Here is a 20,416-nt window from a genome sequence, read left to right as displayed (position 1 = left end):
TTCTCCTGGCCGCCTCGTCTTTCTTGGTCCTTCTGAAGAAAGGTCACCTTCTTCCATTGGCTGGTAGGTCATTAACAGCCTCACCAGAAAGTCCCTGCTCCACAAGCTGGACCTGAGGTAAGACGGACTTGATGACCACATGCTGCTTCCACACCCCATGTCTTCAGTGGCTTAATCAGCCCTCCAGAAGAGAGAAGATTGCACTTGAAAAAAAAAAAACTTCTGCTTTAAAAATGAGAAGCAGAGAAGTGATAGCACACGCGAGCCGCTCTGTTCATGTAAGGAACTTGTGTGGTGGCAACTTATGTCAGCGTATCGTGAAATTCTCCACTTTGGGTGAGGGGCCAATTACTTCCTCCACCTTCAACCCTGTCCTCACCAAGCTCATCCCCGCTCCTAGATCAGGTCTCACTGGACAGGTGAAAAATTCAGCCACTTACCATCCAAAACTGAATTCTACTTATAGATATACAAAACAATCTGCCCCTTAGCTCTTCAACAGAGTCCGTTCCCTATTTTCCACCGTGCAGAAAGACCCCTGACTGTTTGAGACAATGAAAGTAGGCAGATTTTTTTTCAAACAGTGATAACGGTTGCATTTTTCAGATAATGAGGTAAATGTTGGGAAAACCCTTAGCTTCTTCTCATGAAAAAGTGATCCCCCAAAAAAGATTCCTTCTGCTGCGATATCAGCATTCTGTTAAGTCGGCTTTTAAGTTCAGAAAGCAGGACCAGAAGAACAAGAGATCTCAAAACATAAATGGCCTTCCTGATATTGTTCTGTTCCCTGTGGCTTATATCAGAGAATGTCTGACGCCCACTTGAAGCTGAGTAAATGGTGTGGAGACTGTGTCTGATCTTGTCCAGCTACACAAGGGAGAAGCAAAATCCAACCCCTGTCCAAGGATGACGAGACATGTCTCCACCATCCATCCTTCTTTATCTTTTTCTGACACCAGCCATCCCTTCCATAGCACGCATCATCTCAACTGTGTGGCAATGGCCACACAGAGCCCACAGAAAATACTCATGACTACGGAGTCCATTAGGGAGTTTAACAGGGTGCAAAATGTTAAGGATAGAGTTTGCAGATGGTAGGCTCATTTCTCTGATCCCCAAGCTCAGCCGCATGGCCCTTGGCCTCTGCCCTGTGTATACAAGTGACATGGCTCCTTTACATGGATAAAGGCCCCAAAGCACCCATCTCTGCAAATCCGCTTCCTCCTCCCAGACACTCAGGTCTACTCATTCTGGGGGGCCAAGAAGCCCCCAGCTGTGCCTCCCAGTCAGCTTCTACTCCTCTACTCTGTCCCCTGGTCACAGAGCAGCTCCTTTGCCACCTCTCCATACTGGAATCTTGCATGTATTTGACTTCTTGCTTTTCTTGCTGGTGATCACAAGAGTCTATGATCCTGCTTCTGAGATGGTTCACTTTGTACCCAGCAGAAGGGCAAAACTGACCAATTCCAACCAGACATTTGGTAGGAGTTACAAAGATTATGGCTAGAAGAACCATACCAAATCATTCCATTTCACTGCAGAAGCCAACTGCTAATGTTTGACAGTGTTTCTCATGCAAGGCACACAGTTTGTTATGCAATGACAGTTTGCTACGGTGATTCTAGTTCTAGGCAAGGAAGTGAAGGGAGCTGATGGTGCTGGGTCCTGAAGAGAATCTGCATTATCTTGCAATACAGTTACCTCAAGGAAGACCATTACGGATTCCTCAGGCAAGGCAGAGTTAATCTTCTCAGACAGGGATGCAAGGGCTGCTTATGATGGCAAACATGAGTCAGCAGAATTCATAGGCTCCATGCTTTCAGCTTCATCGGTATCCTCCCGTATAGCCCCATTCCAGTTTTCAAGATGCGATCCTTCCCATTCAACGCACCCACTTTAGCACTAGACACCTGTGAGGTTGTGGATTCAATGGGCATTGTAATTAGGGCATTTATGAGATGAGGCAGACTCTAGGTTTGATTTTCAGTAATCTTTGCACTGTGGCTACAACACATGAAGTTTTCTTTTGGGTAACACATTTAAAATATATATAGTTAAGTCAGTTATGTGACACTTAAGCTGGGAGTTTAAAACACTAAGTTCATCCTTTTCTTAAGTTCATCCTTTTCCACGTAGTCCAGAAAGATCGGGGCAACCAGCCAATGTCATTATACCCAGCTGTATTAGTCTGGGTACTTTAGAGAAACAAATCCACAGAAACTGATGTATAAGAGAGGGCTTTATATAAAGGTTAAGTGTGCATCAAGAAAACATCCCAATCTAGTACTGCCCAAGCCCACAAGTCCAACATTGACCCATTAACGCATATGTCCAACACCAATCCACAAAGTCCTCCTCCATCTCACAAAACACACACAATTACACCGACTGCAGGAGGAAAGCCAAGTCAGTGAATGTGTAAGCATCTCAGGGCTGGCAGGGGTCTCCACACGGCTGCTCCAGCACCCAGGGCTGCATCGGGGTAAATCCATGTGGCTTCTCCTTGGGGATGTCTTGCAGGAAGTCAGCCTTGCCAGCTGAAGCAGGGAACTGGCTAAGGCAGCTGCACCCTGGTGGGACCATCACAAAGCAAGGGACCTGAGAACTGGAAAGGCGAGGCTCACCAAGCCATTTATCCCTCCGCCCTTCAATTAATCCCACATGTGTTTACTGACCAGGTTGGCACAATAAACTAACCATCAGTTTGACAAAAAAATGTCCTAAAATATCAAATACATGATTACCCAGTCCAGTAAGCATTTGATTAATCCTGCACATCTCCATTGCCACAACACAAAATGGACTATCAAGGCACTCTTTACTGCTAGAAAAAGAATGATTTGTTTCTTTTTTTTTTTTTTTTTTTTAACAATTTATTGGGGCTGATACAATTCTTTACACAGTTCATACATATACATACATCAATTGTATAAAGCACATCTGTACAGTCTTTGCCCTAATCATTTTTTTTCTCTTTTCTTCTTTTACATTTTATTAGGGACTCCAACAACTCTTACCACAATCCATACATATACATACATCAATTGTATAAAGCACATCCATACATTCCCTGCCCCAATCATTCTCAAGGCATTTGCTCTCCACTTAAGCCCCTTGCATCAGGTCCTCTTTTCCCCCCCGCCCCTCCCTCCCCTTTCCCCCCTCCCTCATATGCCCTTGGTAATTCATACCTCGTTATTTTGTCATATATTGCCCTATTCGGGGTCTCCCTTCCCCCCTTCTCTGCTGTCCCTCTCCCAGGGAAGAGGTCACATGTGGATCCTTGTAATCACTTCCCCCTTTCCAACCCACTCACCCTCCACTCTCCCAGCATCGTCCCTCACACCCTTGGTCCTGAAGGTATCATCCACCCTGGATTCCCTGTACCTCCAACCCTCATATGTACCAGTGTACAGCCTCTGTCCTATCCAGCCCTGCAAGGTAGAATTCGGATCATGGTAGTTGGGGGGAGGAAGCATCCAGGATCTGGGGGAAAGCTGTGTTCTTCATCAATACTACCTCACAGCCTAGTTAACCCATCTCCTCTCCTAAGCCCCTCTATGAGGGGATCTCCATTGGCCGACACTTGGGCCTTGGGTCTCCACTCTGCACTTCCCCCTTCATTTAATATAATATATATATACACATACATATATACATATACACATATATACACATACATACACACACATATCTTTTTTTTTTTTTTGCATGATGCCTTATATCTGGTCCCTTGGGTACCTCGTGATCGCACTGGCCGGTGTGCTTCTTCCATGTGGGCTTATTTGTTTCTGAGCGAGATGGCCGCTTGTTCACCTTCAAGCCTTTAAGATCCCAGACACTATCTCTTTTGATAGCCGGGCACCATCAGCTTTCTTCACCACATTTGCTTGTGCACCCATTTGTCTTCAGCGATCCTATCATGGAGGTGTGCAGTCAATGATATGATTTTTTGTTCTTTGATGCCTGGTAACTGATCCCTTTGGGACCACTCGATCACACAGGCTGGTGTGTTCTTCCATGTGGACTTTGTTGCTTCTGAGCTAGATGGCCGCTTGTTTATCTTCAAGCCTTTAAGACCCCAGTCACTATCTCTTTTGATAGCCGGGCACCATCAGCTTTCTTCACCACATTTACTTGTTCACCCACTTTGGCTTCAGCCGTTGTGTCGGGAGAGTGAGCATCATAGAGTTCCAATTTAATAAAAGAAGGTATTCATGCATAGAGGGAGTGTTTGAGTAGAGGCCCAAGGTCCTTCCGCCACCTTAATACTTGACCTATAAATATCGACACAATATTGTTTCTTTAAATCTAATCATAGACCCAATACAAGGAATCTCAGAACACTTGAGGAAGCACGTCCTTAAGACTGTTCCTCTAGACCAGGGGTCCTCAAACGTTTTAAACAAGGGACTAATTCACTGTCCCTCAGACCCATTGGAGGGCCAGACTATAGTTTTAAAAAATCTATGAACAAATTCCTATGAAGACTGCACATATCTTATTTTGAAGTAAAAAAAACGAATGGGGAAAAAACACCCAGCAGGCTGGATAAATGTCCTTGGCGGGCCATAGTTTGAGGATGCCCGCTCTAGACCTACTATTGGTATCACAACCTGTGATAGGGTTCTCTGGAGAAAAGGAATTAGATAGATGGATATAGATGATACATATATACATACAACAGTTGTGGGGGTATGGCAAATCCAAGCTCCATAAATCAACAATCTGGAAATTCTGGCATAATGTCTTTTGACAGTCTCCAGGCAGAATTCTTCTCCCTTAAAAACCTGGGGTTTTTGTTAAGAACTTCAGCCGATGAGATGAGTCCTGCCCACAATGGGTGTAATCTGCTTAACTTAAAGGTCAATTTCCTTAATTGTTAATCACATACATTTACCTTCATGAAAGCACCTTTTTTTGTATTTTACCAAATAATAGTCACAACAGTCTACTCGAGATGGCACATAAAATTAACTACCAGTGTCTTTTCTTGTACAGAAAATTTGAAATATGATATAGTCAAAATGATGATGCTTGTATGCTACTTCTTTGGCCTTTGGTATACTTTTAAAGAAGGCTCTCCCGACCCACAAGCACATAATTATATTATACTCTGAATTTTCCCATAGTTTGTTATAGGATTTTTTTTCTCATTTCTAAACATTTTTCTCTATTACAATGGTCTTTTTGGTTTTCCTTTCTCAGTAATCATACTGCTTAATCATAATGTAGTTAATCTTGAAGCTATCCCTATTGCAGACTTCCTCTCACTGCCTTCTAGTGGGTTGGCCATGTGGGATCTCTCTGTAACACTATGGAAAGGCTACATAGGTTAGATTGCTTTTATTCTTTCAATCGGGACCGTAGGGGAATCATCGACCCAAGGAGAAGTTTGTCTTTTGCAGTTACAAGAATTAACAAGTTTCTGAATTTCTAGAATCTAACTTTTCATTTTAGCTTTTCCCAAATAGCATCTCATCAAAATAGCCTCTAAGCCATTGGTATCTAAGTTAGAACTTTGAATCAAGAAAGCACAGTTGTAGGTTCAGGGGAATAGTAAATGTTCGAAAATTGATGGTGAGGAGGGTGGAGCATTTCTGGTCATGTTGATCAATTAAATGATATTGGAGAGGAATTAAAGAGAGATAGATGATGGGTAAACATGATAGCGGGGCAGGAGGAAGACAGAAAAAGAGGAAAGAAGGAAAGACACACATATTTATACATGCAAATATGTAAGTATGTATATTTGTTTATATATGAGCAAATGCAAAAAGGAATCAGATGGACTTTGGGCCTCTTCTTAAATCTTACCTCAATACAAGAATGGTTTGTTCTAGTAATATGGCATTGTATAATACTCACCTCCCTGACACCATCGTTGAAGACAAAATAGGTGCATAGCAAATGTGGTGAAGAAAGCTGATGGTACCCAGCTATCAAAAGATATAGTTCCTGGGGTCTTAAAGGATTGAAGATAAACAAACAGCCATCTAGCTGAGAAGAAACAAAGCCCACATGGAAGAAGCACAGCAGCCTGTGTGATCATGAAGTATCAATGGGATCAAGTATCAGGCATCAAAGACCCAGACAAAAATCATATCATTGTGAATGAGGGAAGGGGGTGGGGCAGAGTGGAGGCCCAAAGCCCATCTGTGGACAACTGGACATCCCCTTACAGAAGGGTCACAAGGAAGGGAAAAGCCAGTCAGGGTGCAGTATAGCACCGATGAAACATACAGTGTTCCTCTAGTTCTTTAATGCTTCTTCCCCCACTATCATGATCCTAATTCTACCTTGCAAATCCGGCTAGACCAGAGCATGTACACGGGTATAGATAAGAACTGGAAACACAGGGAATCCAGGACAATAAGCCCCTCTGGACCAATAATGAGAGTAGTGACACCAGGAAGGTAAGGGGAAGGTGGGGTAGAAAGGGGGAACCGATAACAATGATCTACATGTAACTTCCTCCCAGGGGGACGGACAACAGAAAAGTGGGTGAAGGGAGACATTAGTGTAAGGCATGAAAAAAATAACAATTTATAAATTATCAAGGGTTTGTGAGGGAGGGGGAAAATGAGCTGATACCAAGGGCTCATGTAGAAATAAAATGTTTTGAAAATTATGATGGCAACAAATGTACAAATGTGCTTGATACAATGGATGGATGAATGGATTGTGAAAGAGCTTTATGAGCATTCAATAAAATGATTTATAAAAGAAGTGTACATGGAAGAAGTGCACCAGCCTGTGTGATCATGAAGTGTAGACTAGAAGAGGTATCAGAAGTTCAAAAACAAGCAACCAAATTGATGTGAAGGGGCATGGATGTAATGGAGACCCCAAACCCACCTGTAAGATAATTGGACAGTCCCTCTCAGAAGGGCCACATGGAAGGAATGATCCATCCAGGAGACAGCATAGTACTGGTGAACTACATAACTATCCTCTAGTTGTTTAATATATCCTCCCCTAATGATTATGGTTTTTATTTGTTTTACCTCGTTATTCATGTTGGATTTGCATATGTTCATTTGTAGATTTAAGATCATTCGGTACATGAAAGCCAAGATAGATAACCCTTCAGAAACAGTAACAGGAGCAATGGTTCAGGAAGAGGTGGGGCAAGGAGGGAATAGGGGACTGACAGCACTGATGACTGTATAAACCCACTTGATGGGCTCAGACAACAGAATCATAAGTGAATGGATATAATGTATTGTGTGTGATATGGGAACAAACTACTGTAGGAAAAAAATAAATAAGGGTTCCTAGGGGATAGGGTAGGGGGGATAAAGTGGGGCTGATATCAAGGATTTTAAGAACAAAGAAACTGTTTTTTAAACTGATAGTGGTAGCAATGGTACAACACTGCTTGTTGTGATTTAACTCTGGAATGTTATGATATCTGTAAGAGCTCCCAAGAAGATGATAAATAAAAAACAAAACAAAAAATATATAAAAAAAGCAAAAAAGAAAGCACATTTGTAGGTGTCATTTAGGATGTGTTTTCATTCAATAGTAAATGCATATTTTAATGTAAGTAGATATTATTAGCTGTGTGATGATCCAAACTTCAAGCGTGACCACAGTCCTGAGAAAACAAAGACAATGTGATTCTTAGAATTAATTCCACGTATCACCTTCCTAAAATATAACCAGGAGAAGAGATTGTGCAATGTAAAGATAAAATCAAAAGTAGTAATCCTTGACTCTAGAAATAGTTTGGCTGTTCAGTAAGCAAAAAATAAAATAATAAAACAAAATCTTTCAATGTACCAGGGTTTATTCCTGAACATGAATACCTTGGAATGAAGTAGGATCTCTCCTACTTAAGAGACTTCACCACCGCCTCAGCTTCCATCTTGTCCTCATATGGTGCTAGAAGCAGACCATTTCTTTTTCAACAATAATTTTGCTCAATAACTTGTACATAGTACACACTCAAGGAAAAATGTGAAATTAAATTCAAAGAAAATCAATATCATTTATTGGCATTTTCTCTTTGCCTCATTGGTTCTGCTCCATCGCCCACTTTATTCACCAGAATGGGTCCTGCCTGATTTTTAGTTATTTCCAATTATGCTCTGAAAAACTAAGATTTTATTTCTCCTTCAAAACTCACTGCCAGCAAGTCTATCCTGACACATAGCAACCCTAAAAGACAGGATGGAACTGCCCAAGATGGTAACCACTTCCAGCAGTAGAAAGCATCATCTCTGTCCTGCAGAGCAGTGGTGCGTGATTTTGAGGTGCTGACCTTGAGGTTAGCAGCCCAACGGGCTCTTTAAATATTGTAAACTATGAGGCGGCTATCCTTTGCCCTTTTTTGTGATATGGACACCTTTAGCATGTTGATGAAATTGATGAACTTCTCAGAATAATATTTGAGATTATATCAATTAAAATAATAAGATTTCAAAGGAAAAAAGCAATTATATGAAATTTCACTTACTGAAATATTTTTAAAACAAATTAAATAGTAATATATGTGATTTTCTTTCCTTCTTTAATGAGCACAATTACTCAGAAGACAGTGGTAGATTCAATAGTTACTATAGTTTTGAAAGAATGATATATATAATATATGCCCCAACACAACCACCACCACCAATACTGGGTTTCATATACTGGAAAACAGAAAAATATGTCGCAAAAACTCAAAAGGGGCAGCCTAATGATGAAACACATCTGAGAGAAAGCCCAGTATGAACGACAACCAAACAGACAAAAATACAGAAAATGTCGAAAACCAGATCAAGCCTAATGTGCAGCAGAGGGGTGGGGAATCAACTGACAAAAGGTTTTACAGTTCAATTTTTGGCTACATGATATACTGTTTATCTAACCAGGTTAGAGAGCCCCAAAGCAAAGACAATGAATTAATTTACCAATTTTTCTAGTTAATGACTATAAAAGGCTTTCTCAAGTAAAAATAAAAGAGCCTGACTGAATGACCACATTTCTGATACAGCCCACTCCCACTCTTAAAAAACAAAAACAAAAAAACCCTAAACACCAGTTCTCAACCTGTGGGTCATGACCCCCTTGGGGGCTGAACAACCCAATTCACTGGGGTCACCTAAGACCATCAGAAAACACAGATTTCTGATGGTCTTGCTCCTCTATCCGTCTCCAGGCGGGTCCGCCCACGTGCAGATACGCCCACATACGTGTACCCTGCGTGTAGACTGTTACCCATGCTACACCATGCTTCAAGACAAAATTTCATTTGTCATTAGAAATAAATATCTCACAATATATAATTACATATGGTTTTTGTGATTAATCACGATACTTTAATTGTTTTCAATTTATAACAATGAAAATACATCCTGCATATCATATATTTACATGATGATTCATAACTAGCAAAATGACAGTTATGAAGTAGTAACGAAAATAATGCTATGGTTGGGTGCCACCCCCACATGAGGAACTGTATTAAAGGGTCGCGGTATCAGGAAGGTTGAGAACCACTGCTCTAAACATCTATCATTCATTGTGATGTTTTGTCTAGCAGAGATCCTCGATAACTTTTGTCCAGGTATCAGATATATGTGATTGGGGAATCAATAGTATGCGGATTTTTTTAAAAATGCATGAATACCTTCTTTTATTAAATTGGAACTCTATGATGCTCACTCTACCGACACAACGGCTGGAGCCAAAGTGGGTGAACAAGTAAATGTGGTGAAGAAAGCTGATGGTGCCCGGCTATCAAAAGAGATAGTGACTGGGGTCTTAAAGGCTTGAAGATAAACAAGCGACCATCTAGCTCAGAAGCAACAAAGTCCACATGGAAGAGCACACCAGCCTGTATGATCGAGTGGTCCCAAAGGGATCAGTTACCAGGCATCAAAGAACAAAAAAATCATATCATTGACTGCACACCTCCATGATAGGATCGCTGAAGACAAATGGGTGCATAAACAAATGTGGTGAAGAAAGCTGATGGTGCCCGGCTATCAAAAGAGATAGTGTCTGGGGTCTTAAAGGCTTGAAGGTGAACAAGCGGCCATCTAGCTCAGAAGCAAATAAGCCCACATGGAAGAAGCATACCGGCCAGTGCGATCATGAGGTGCCCAAGGGACCAGGTATAAGGCATCACGCAAAAAAAAAAAGATATAAGTGTGTGTATGTATGTGTATATATGTGTATATGTATATATGTATGTATATATGTGTATATATATCATATTAAATGAAGGGGGAAGTGCAGAGTGGAGACCCAAGGCCCAAGTGTCGACCAATGGAGATCCCCTCATAGAGGGGTTTAGGAGAGGAGATGGATTAATTAGGGTGTGAGGTAGTATCGATGAAGAACACAGCTTTCCCCCGGATCCTGGATGCTTCCTCCCCCCAACTACCATGATCCGAATTCTACCTTGCAGGGCTGGATAGGACAGAGGCTGTACACTGGTGCATATGAGGGTTGGAGGTACAGGGAATCCAGGGTGGATGATACCTTCAGGACCAAGGGTGTGAGGGACAATGCTGGGAGAGTGGAGGGTGAGTGGGTTGGAAAGGGGGAACTGATTACAAGGATCCACATGTGACCTCTTCCCTGGGAGAGGGACAGCAGAGAAGGGGGGAAGGGAGACTCCGGATAGGGCAAGATATGACAAAACAACGATGTATAAATTACCAAGGGCATATGAGGGAGGGGGGAATGGGGAGGGAGGGGGGAAAAAAAAGAGGACCTGATGCAAGGGGCTTAAGTGGAGAGCAAATGCCTTGAGAATGATTGGGGCAGGGAATGTATGGATGTGCTTTATACAATTGATGTATGTATATGTATGGATTGTGGTAAGAGTTGTATGAGTCCCTAATAAAATGTAAAAGAAGAAAAGAGAAAAAAATGATTAGGGCAAAGACTGTACAGATGTGCTTTATACAATTGATGTATGTATATGTATGAACTGTGAAAAGAATTGTATGAGCCCCAATAAATTGTTAAAATAAAAATAAATAAATAAATAAAATAAAAAATAATTAAAAATCTAGAGAAGGATGTATGGATGGTGATAAGAGTTGTATGGGTCCCTAATAAAATGTAAAAAAAAGAAAAGAGGAGAAAAAAATGATTAGGGCAGGGACTGTACAGATGTGCTTTATACAATTGATGTATGTATATGTATGAACTGTGATAAGAATTGTATGAGCCCCTAATAAATTGTTAAAAAATAAATTTTAAAAAAAGGCCGAAAAAAAAAATGACCGTTATTGAAGCTGGACTTCCATGAACCTCTGATCTAGAATTGCTTTGCTGATTGTCAGCCACCTGCTATAATTCTCCACCCTGGTTCACCCAGGATACACCAACCAATATTTCTTCTAGTACAGACTGGATCCTTTCTGAAAATACAGATTTGAAACTTGAAACCTGCTAAGTACTAAATCAGATTTCTGGTTCAGAAAACACAAAAGTTACAGTGGTTTGAGGGAGATGAAAAAAAGTACTAAGTAGTTCATGGGACTGGTAAACTCTTATCTGAAATTGTGGTCGCACAGGCTCAATGCACAGAATTACTTATCTGTAGACAAGACCTGCTCCACGGCCACCCCACCGCGCACCCCGGAACAGATATACTTCCGTCTGCCAGCGCAAAATGGATCCAAAGTTGACTGAAACCTAACATCTACCTGCAAAACCTAGGGGAGAGCTTATTTCCTGAGCTGGGTGGAAGTTACTCTTCACTCTTTGGGCCATTTTTTTTTTGGGGGGGTGTTGTTTTACAAAAAGTAGATGCCTTGATTTCCTGGTGCTGCAAACACAAAATACCACAAGTGGGCGGCTTTGGAGAACAAAATTGTATTTTCTCACAGCTCGGGAGGTTCAGAGTACAAAGGAAGATCTCAGTCGTGTTAGTTCCTTCTCTGGTTGGTAGCACCAGCCATTTCTTGGTTCCTTTGCTTATGAACAATCCCTTCATGCTCTGTTTTCCCTTGTGGGTGGTGTTTCTGTGCCGAATCTGCCTTAGAAAAACAACTCAGAAACGACTAGATTTAGAACTCAGTCCATATGAGTAGGATCTATCAAACAGGAATACATCCATGGTTTGGGGGACTCGTATGAAGTACCATTGAGTCAGTTCCAACTGATGGCAACCCGGTGTACAACAGATTGAAACCCTGCCCGGTCCTGCACCAACCTCACAATCGCTCTTAAGTTTGAACCCCATGATGCCACCATGGTGTCAGTCCATCTTGCCATGGTCCTTCCTCTGTTTCACTGCTCCTATGTTACCAGACACGATGCCCTTCTCCAGGGATGGTCTTTCCTGACATGTCCAAAGTACGGAGCTCAGCATCCTTGCCTCTAAAGAGAATTCTTGTCTGTACTTCATCTTCCACGGCAGATTTGTTTGTTCTTTTGGCAATCCAAGGTATTTTCAATATTCTTCATCAGCACCGTAATCCAAATGTACCAATTCTTCTTCAGTCTTTCTTATTCTACATCCAACTTTCACATGCTTACGAGACCGTTGAAACAGGAAACTGATGGCTTGGGTCAGGCATACCATAGCCTAGGAAAGAAATATTAATATAGAACATCTGGGGGCTAGGGTGCAATTTAATCTAGTCATCTGGGTGAATAGGATGTTAACTTCAAAATATTGACAAGTGGTTTTTAGTCCTTAAATGCTTGAAAGGCCCAGTTGAGTTGTACTTGAAGTGGCCTGGGGTAGTTGATAAGGTCTTCCACAGTTTAGGCGCATGTGGTGACCTTGCACTTGACAGAGTCTTATATGCTGTATTCCCCACGTGTCCAAGCCATTCTTCATAACCTTCAATTCATCAATTAGTTCATCCAGTGGACATTTCTGGAGTACTTAGTGTGTTCTCGGTGCAGCTGAGCCACCCTCAACGACTAAGCCCCAGCTCGTCCTTTGAGTACATCAGAGCTGAGTAATTCAGTGGAGCTCTCTGTCACTGCTCAGGGGAGATCCTGTTGCCAAGCCTGGAGACAGCTCCTAAAATGTTCCCCCAAATATCAAGTACAACTTCCTACCTCCAGTGGAGCCGAAGCTGAAGGAACGAAAAGCAGGTAGTCGTAAGACAAAGTTCCACAATAGAGTCTATCGCGCAATACCCAAGAGCCGTGCTTCTGCTGACTTCAACAGTTTTGGTTTTCATATTACTAACGCTAAGAGAATTTATTTTTATTTCTCATTATTTCAACTGGGGGGGGGGAGAACTAGCAACAGGAAATGTCCTTTGACTTGAGTGGAGGTTTACAACCTATTTACATAGTAAAATTCTTCAGAGAAGTAATTCATGCCATGCTTTGGGGTCATAAAGAAGATAGTCAATTATTTCTAGCACTGTTCCCAGCCAAGGGAAAATGTATATATCATTCAATACCTTACAAAAATAAGTATTTGACAACTGTCATTTCTAAGTAGAAATGCAAGGAGCCCTGGTGGTGCAGTGGATAAAGTGCGTACATGCTAACAGAAAGCTTGGAGGTGCTAATCCACCAACCTCTCCATGAGTCTGTTTCTGTAAAGATTCATGGCCTTAGGGCAGGTCTACCCTGTCCTGTAGGATTGCTATGAGTTGGAATCATCTTGTTGACCGTGGGTTTGTTTTTTTACAAGCAATACCAACCAAAAGAAATAATCATCTATCATGGAAACCCTTACAATAGTGAAAATTGTCATTCGAGGAAGTAAGAAAACCCTGAATCACAAAGAAAAGAATTTCCCAGCTTTGGATTTTGTTGTAAAATTGAAAGTCTACGAGTCAAACAGTGGGAATACAGCATTTTCCTCTAAAGTCACAAAGGCTTGACTTGCCCCTCAGTGCTGAGGCCCACACTGCAGTCACCAGCAGTAGGCAAGTGAGTTAGTAACCTGCCATTGCTTCTGTTTCCTCCCCCATAAAACAAGCCTGACGAGACCCGCCCTCAGGGACTGCTGTAAATGGTCCACGAGCTAATCGATCTCAAGCACTCGCACCATGTAGCTTCACAAAATAAACCGGTTACCACATCTACCTTTTCTGTTTCGTCAAAATACCCAAAAATTTGTGTGGGGTTATATTTTTCTCAGGGCAAGGGGGTGTTGTTTTATTTTTGTTGTTTCTGGTTTGCTTTGGTGCTTTTTTAAGAGACTAACTCTTGAAATCTAGCAATTGTGATACAAACCAAATTCAACCTATTGCCACTGAGTAGATTCTAACAGAAAAGAACCACTCCACCATTTCCAAGACTACCTCTTGATAGAAGGATTTGCAATCAGGCCATGTGAGCACATCTTTTAAAGCCTTCCATCTCCACGTCTTTAGGATTTGGAAAACAGACTGTAATTACATGATTTAAAATATGAAATTGATCAAAGGGTAATTAATATTTAAATTCTGGCCTCACTTGACAAAATCCAAATGCCCCATAAACCTCAAACACTAAATTTAGTTTTGTTTTCACTCACAGTCCTGGGAACTTCTCTAGAACTCAACTTCCTCTTCTGTAAGAAGAAGACTTGACTAACAGCGATTAAAAAAAAAAAAAAAGAAAGCCCAAAATATCAGTGGTCTGACATAATGAAAGCTTATTTCTTGTTGTGTCCGAGTCCAGTGCTGATTGGTGGAGTGGCCCTGTTCTACCTTACTAATCAAGAACTTAGATATTTTTTCAATCATATGGTTCCAGCATCTTCTAGAGCAGTGGCTCTCAACCTCTGGGTTGAAACCCCTTTGGGGGTTGAACAACCCTTTCACAGGAGTCACCCAATTCATAACAGTGGCAAAATTACAGTTATGAAGTAGCAACAAAAATAATTTTATGGTTGGGGGTCGCCACAACATGAGGAGCTGTATTAAAGGGTTGTGGCATAAGGAAGGTTGAGAACCACTGTTCTAGAGCCTTGAAGATGCTTCCCTGCATTCAGCTGACAAATGAGGGAGGAGAGAAGGCCTATAGGACAGTAAGTAGGGGTTTTATTTTATGAGCAAAGCCATCATCGGGCGTCCGCCCCTTCTGTCCACACACCAGTCATTAGAAGCCATCCGTGAGACCACCTAACAGCAAAGAGGCTCAGAATGCAGTCCGACTTCGTGCTCTGAAGAGAAGGCAAAGAACCAAGCAGGCTTATTCACGGTGTGCAATCCATAAGGTGATCTGCGGAATTACATGAGACAATCCATGTAGGAACTCATCGAAGTCTGCGCCAATAAAGATCTGATCTGAGTTTTGCTTGCTGCACTCCTGGAGAGGCTGAGCCCATCTCCTGGATTCGGCTCCTCTTGGCTGGAGCAGAGAAGGCCAGGCCAGTGATCCCTGTCTCGATGTTTTCTGCAGGGCTAACACAGAGTGCTCATACTCTCTGTCTCCAACAGACTCCGTATCAGGCATCTCGAGCCACCACCATGTTAGGCAGACTTCCTGAAACTGAGAGAAGTGGGCAAGGAGGAGGCCCCATCTCTTGGGTCACTTTTCCATGAGAAGTTCAGTTTGTTGTTCCATTTTTCTTAGTGTGTGTGGCCTTCAACCCTGAAAGAAGCGAGGTGTCATCATATTAACTCATGAAGACCTGTTCACTAAGCAGCCCGGGGTTTCTTTTAAATAATGCACATCAGGTCATGGGAGCAACCACTTCAAGCCCTTCAACTCTTCGTTACATGTTGAACGCCCACATGAATGCCTTACCCAGATTTGGCTTCCCCCATCCCAGCACCAGCCTTCGCTGCCCTCTCTGGCCTCCCCTCACATCGCTTATCCCCAATCCCACTCCATTCACTTATTCACAGGCTACCCATCTCCCGTTCTAGGCTCTGGGGCTGTGGTAGTGAAGCTCATGCCTGCTTCGTGGGGAAGGGGTCTGTGCTGTGACCCCCCTACACCAGTGGTGGGGGAGGTTGCTTTGTGGCGTGACTCCCAACACCGATGCCCTTCGTCATTGTACTTTCCATTTCCGTGACTTGATGCTGGCTGTTCCGTTTGGTCTGAAACACTTTTTCCCCCAGGTCTTCTTGCAGAAGCCTTTTCCAGAACAGCTCCCAACCCCGTGGTTAGACTGTATCAGGAATCCTACATGGCATTTATCAATCTGCAAAATCGTTCGGTTCATTTGTCTGCCTCTACCAGAATGGAAAGCTGGGATCTGATTTATTCTCATGCAGTATTGTATTCGCAGCATCTATAAACCAAAAATCTGTATGGAATCGGGGACAGCCTCTTCATTCTTCCTCAAACACCTGGTGCGTCTGAAACATTGACTTTGTGATTAGTTGCTCAATACCTAACCAACAGAGTGTCCTATAAAACCAAAAACCGAAACTCGTTGCATCGAGTTGTTGCCGGCTCATCGTGACCCTAAAGGACAGGACAGACCTGCCCCTGTGAGTTTCCCAGACTGTAACTCTTTACTGGAGTAGAAAACCCCGTCTTTCTCCTGAGTAGAGCTTAGAGGTCTAGCAAAAAGCAGAAGTTCAATGAATGAGTGAATGAATGAATGAATGAATGAACATAATAAGGAGTTCAAACTCCAAAACCAAACTCACTGCCATTGGTTTGATTCCAACTCCTAATGCCCCTATGAGACAGGGTAGAACTGCCCCGGGGGCTTCCGATCTCAATTCAGTATGGGAATAGGAAGCCTCATCTTACTCTCTCTGACTGGTTTTATAGGGAATGACGCCACTGCACTGGGCAGCTTTCCACAATCAGCCTCAACATACGCAGATGCTGCTGAAGAAGGGGGCAGACCCCACCCTTGTGGATAAAGACTTTAAAACGGCTCTCCATTGGGCAGTCCAGGTAAGAAACTGGCTAGCTTAAACGACAGAAAGCAGTATTGACAATTCTGAGCTGTGGGAGGCAGGAGCAAGGACATTAGCTAAGGACAAGGCTCCAGCCTCGATTTGGAAAGGATCTGTAGGGTAGAACAAGAAGATTCCCTCGCCCCTCTTTCATCTCCAGAAGGGTAGCTGCAAGCCTGATTCTCTGGAAGACTTGCTGAGAAGAAATCCTGTCAGGGTTGAGAGGGGTGCAGTTCTAGTTTCGGAGGAAGCCTGCATGGCACGCACACACGCACACCTCTTCCCTCTTGTTCTTTTGTGTTCTCCACTTTATAATGCTTGCTACTGGCTCCCAGAACCCCAGAAAAACCTTCTAAGAATCATTCGGAAAGTTCCCTCCAAGTCTCTGGGCTCCTGAATTCTCCAGTGTAGGCTCACTGCCACTGATCTCGAACTTTGTGCTACAAAAAGTGAAAATAGTGGCTTGGTATTTCACAAGCTGAAACAGCAGGGAGTCCATAGCTTGCCCTTACAACTGAACAAATCATAGGAGACCCACGAATCCGATAGGCCCAGGAGACTCACGTCGAGGAGACATTGAAAGAAAGGCAGTCGCTACCCTGTGTCGAAGAACTTTCTGTTTTTAGCAGGAACGATTACTAAGAAGCGCTTTCGACCGTCTTCAGGGGAGAGCAGGGGCGTGTTCCTGGCCACGGGCCTGCTGGCCCAGGCGGCCTTTGGGTGGCCTCAGCATGGACATGACCACTGTTTATTTCATCAGCCCTTTCTCATCGGCTGCCAAGCTCCTGGGGTGAGGGTGGGGGCGGGGGGAGAAGTTCCTGTCGGGGCTGCTTGTGGTTTCACTCAGGTGTGCTCACATGCCAAGCGTAGCAGACGCGGGCACCTGGCACTTTCAGGATTGACGCACGCCTCTGATGTGAGCGCAAACAGAAGTGATTTGAAAACTGCTGTTTTCGCCCCTCCAGCTTTGGCTTCAGCTGCTCTACCCAGGCCGGCAGTGTGACCAGCTTCTGTGTGCCATCGCCACTCGCCTTGAACACCCTCCTACACGCTGACAGTGTCTAATCTCCTCCCCCACCCCCTCCCGCCCAGGCCTCTGCCTCATTGCCAGTCTCTGCCCAGGCCCAGGCCCCTGATGCTACCTCAAGAGTCACTGGGGTAGTAGTAACAGCCCCAGTGTAACCCAGCTGGACTCCCAGGAAGCGCCCCAGGGCTCTTGCTTCCCAGCAGAGGTGAGGGTGGAATCAGAATCATCTTCTCTCTAGATTCACCCTCATCACCTAGCTCTGGGAGGGGGCTCATGAGTGTATTCTGAAAAGTCTTCCTGGGCAATTCTGACTGACATGCCATCTCTGGTCCCCATGCCTCCACCCCACTCCTAGTGCAGAGCTGCTGCCTAGAGCAGCGGTCCTCAACCTGTGGGCTGCAACCCCTTTGGGGGTCAAACAACCCTTTCACAGGGGTCACCCAATTCTTAATAGTAGCAAAATGACAGTGAAGAAGTAGCAACAAAAATAATTTTGTGGTTGGGGATCCCCACAGCATAAGGAACTAGATTAAAGGCTTGCAGCATTAGGGAGGTTGAGAACCACTGGCCTAGAGAGTTCCAATCTGGCCTTGTCACCGAATCCCCGGCGGTGCTTGTACAGCAGCAGGTCCCCAGGCCCTATTCCAGACCACTTGAGTTGGGCTGTCCAGGGGGATGAACTCCTGTTCTTATTTGTCAAGAGGTAGTTTGGCAAAGTCATAAAAATCATATCCAGCACTCAGAAGCTCTGAGTTTGCAATGACAGCTCTGGCCTTGATCTGAGGAAGGTCCCCAGTACCTGCCTGGCTTTAGCTTTGAGGTCGGAAGGCGTAAGAAAGTGCTATGTAATAGAGAGTGGAATAGGCGCGTTGCCATTTTTACTATGGTTCCGGATTCCCCCATGAAGACGTCACTCTCAGGCCCGTGTCTTCATTTTCCTTCTCTTTAAGAAGGGGAGAGCTTTTAGCTGGTTGCAGTGATTCTCAACCCTGTCTGCATGTTAGAATCATAGTGGAACTGGATGACTGATAGCCAAGCCCGCGCACCCTTAGATTCTGATCTATTTGGTCTGGGTGGGGCCCACACACTAGTGTGTTGTTTTTAAGTTCCCCTTCACCCCAAGAGATGTCATGTACAGCCAGGATTGACAACTACTATGAAAAAGTAATTCACATGAGCCCACCACCCACCCTGGAGTCAGTTCTGACTCTTGGTCACCCAGTAGAACAGAATAGAATTGTTCCTTAAGGTTTCCAAGGCTATAAATCTTGGCAGAAACAGACAGCCTCATATTTCTCCTTCAGGGCTGCCTGTTGGATCAAACTCCTGACCTTGTGGTTAGCAGTCACACATGTAACCCAGTATGCTACAATAATGGGTTCTGATACCTTACCTACAGGAAGTGCTGGTGGGCTCAGTGGCTAAGCACTCGGCTCTTAACCGGAAGATTCCCAGGCTCCAAAATTCTATGAAGACATTCTCCTCTGCCCATGAAGGCGGTTATGAGTCAGAATCTACTCAATAGCACCGGCTTTAGTGAAAGAACCCTGGTGGCACAGTGATTAAGCACCCGGTTGTGAATCAAAAGCTAGTGGCTTGAAGCCATGAGCCACTCCATGAGAGAGCGGTCTGCTTCTTGGGCACTTTGGGAAGCCATTCTAATCTGTCCAGCAGAGTTTCTAGGAGTCAAAATCTACTCAAGGACCATGGTAATACAGATGTCGGCATGCGTACCAGGATTTGGTGCAAATATGCTACTGTGCTTATTTACTGACTCGTGGCTTGATTATCTCCTGAGAGTGTGCCCCCGTGTGGCACTGGGGGTGCAAAGAGCAAAGGCACAGGTCCGTTCTCCATCTTTCTCTAGTTACTCGATAAAGACGGATGGTAGAACCAGGACTCTGGCGGAGTACTACATTCTCTCCCTTCCTTGGAGTTAAGTGGTAAAATTGAGTCACCGTGTGTTCTGCCCTTTACATTACAGAGAAGGCCAAGGGTAATTCCAAATGTCAACTGAAGCCATGACTATAGTTGTTTCTTTACTCTTCTTGTTCACTAGTAACACAGGGCCAGCTTTATGCTCCCTTGAAAGCTTCTTCACACAATTGATTTATCTGTTGTTGCCATTTACTCCTTTCTCTTAGATCATATTGGGAGACCACATTGAAATCTGCAGTATTTTGACAGAATGAAGCTTCTATGTATGGTCCAGATACCAAAGCTCTAAAGATTTAAAATATTGGGCCTTTAAAATAAACTAAATTTGAATTCCACTCCCATTACTCAAGATCCTTGATCCCTGGTGTGTTAGGCTTGTCTATAGAAACATGTCCAGTGACCCTCATATGCATACTGAAGACTTTCCATCAAGAAGTAATTATATATCATGTAGGTATCCCAGGCCAGGCCAACGCACGTCCCTAAGTCCAACACTGGTCCACAAGTCCCTCTTCTGACTCATGTACCTACGCGTCAGTGATGCAGAGAAGTGATGCAGGAAGCAAAGAGATAAAAGGCCAGTGGGGACAGAGTGGCTTGGATTCAAGGTTGGTGGAAACTTGACAGGGTGGCAACAGCTCTTGGGGTCAGATGGTCCTCAGGGAGACATCTCCTGAGGCAG

At 43.6% G+C, this 20,416-nt stretch overlaps 1 protein-coding gene across 1 annotated transcript in view; it reads left to right on the top strand.

The window, feature by feature from the left end:
* The window catches only part of ANKRD55 (ankyrin repeat domain 55), a 140,635-nt gene that overhangs the window by 60,879 nt on the left and 59,340 nt on the right, over window positions 1–20,416 (top strand). The window contains exon 7 of the mRNA XM_075542652.1: window positions 16,639–16,767. Coding sequence (XP_075398767.1) covers window positions 16,639–16,767 — 129 coding nt within the window. The remainder of the gene's footprint in view (window positions 1–16,638; window positions 16,768–20,416) is intronic.

The sequence above is a fragment of the Tenrec ecaudatus genome, chromosome 2, assembly GCF_050624435.1.
Source record: "Tenrec ecaudatus isolate mTenEca1 chromosome 2, mTenEca1.hap1, whole genome shotgun sequence".
NCBI classification, from domain to species: domain Eukaryota; kingdom Metazoa; phylum Chordata; class Mammalia; order Afrosoricida; family Tenrecidae; genus Tenrec; species Tenrec ecaudatus.
Note: the sequence above shows the minus strand (reverse complement) of the source record. Positions and strands in the feature narration are given on the sequence as shown.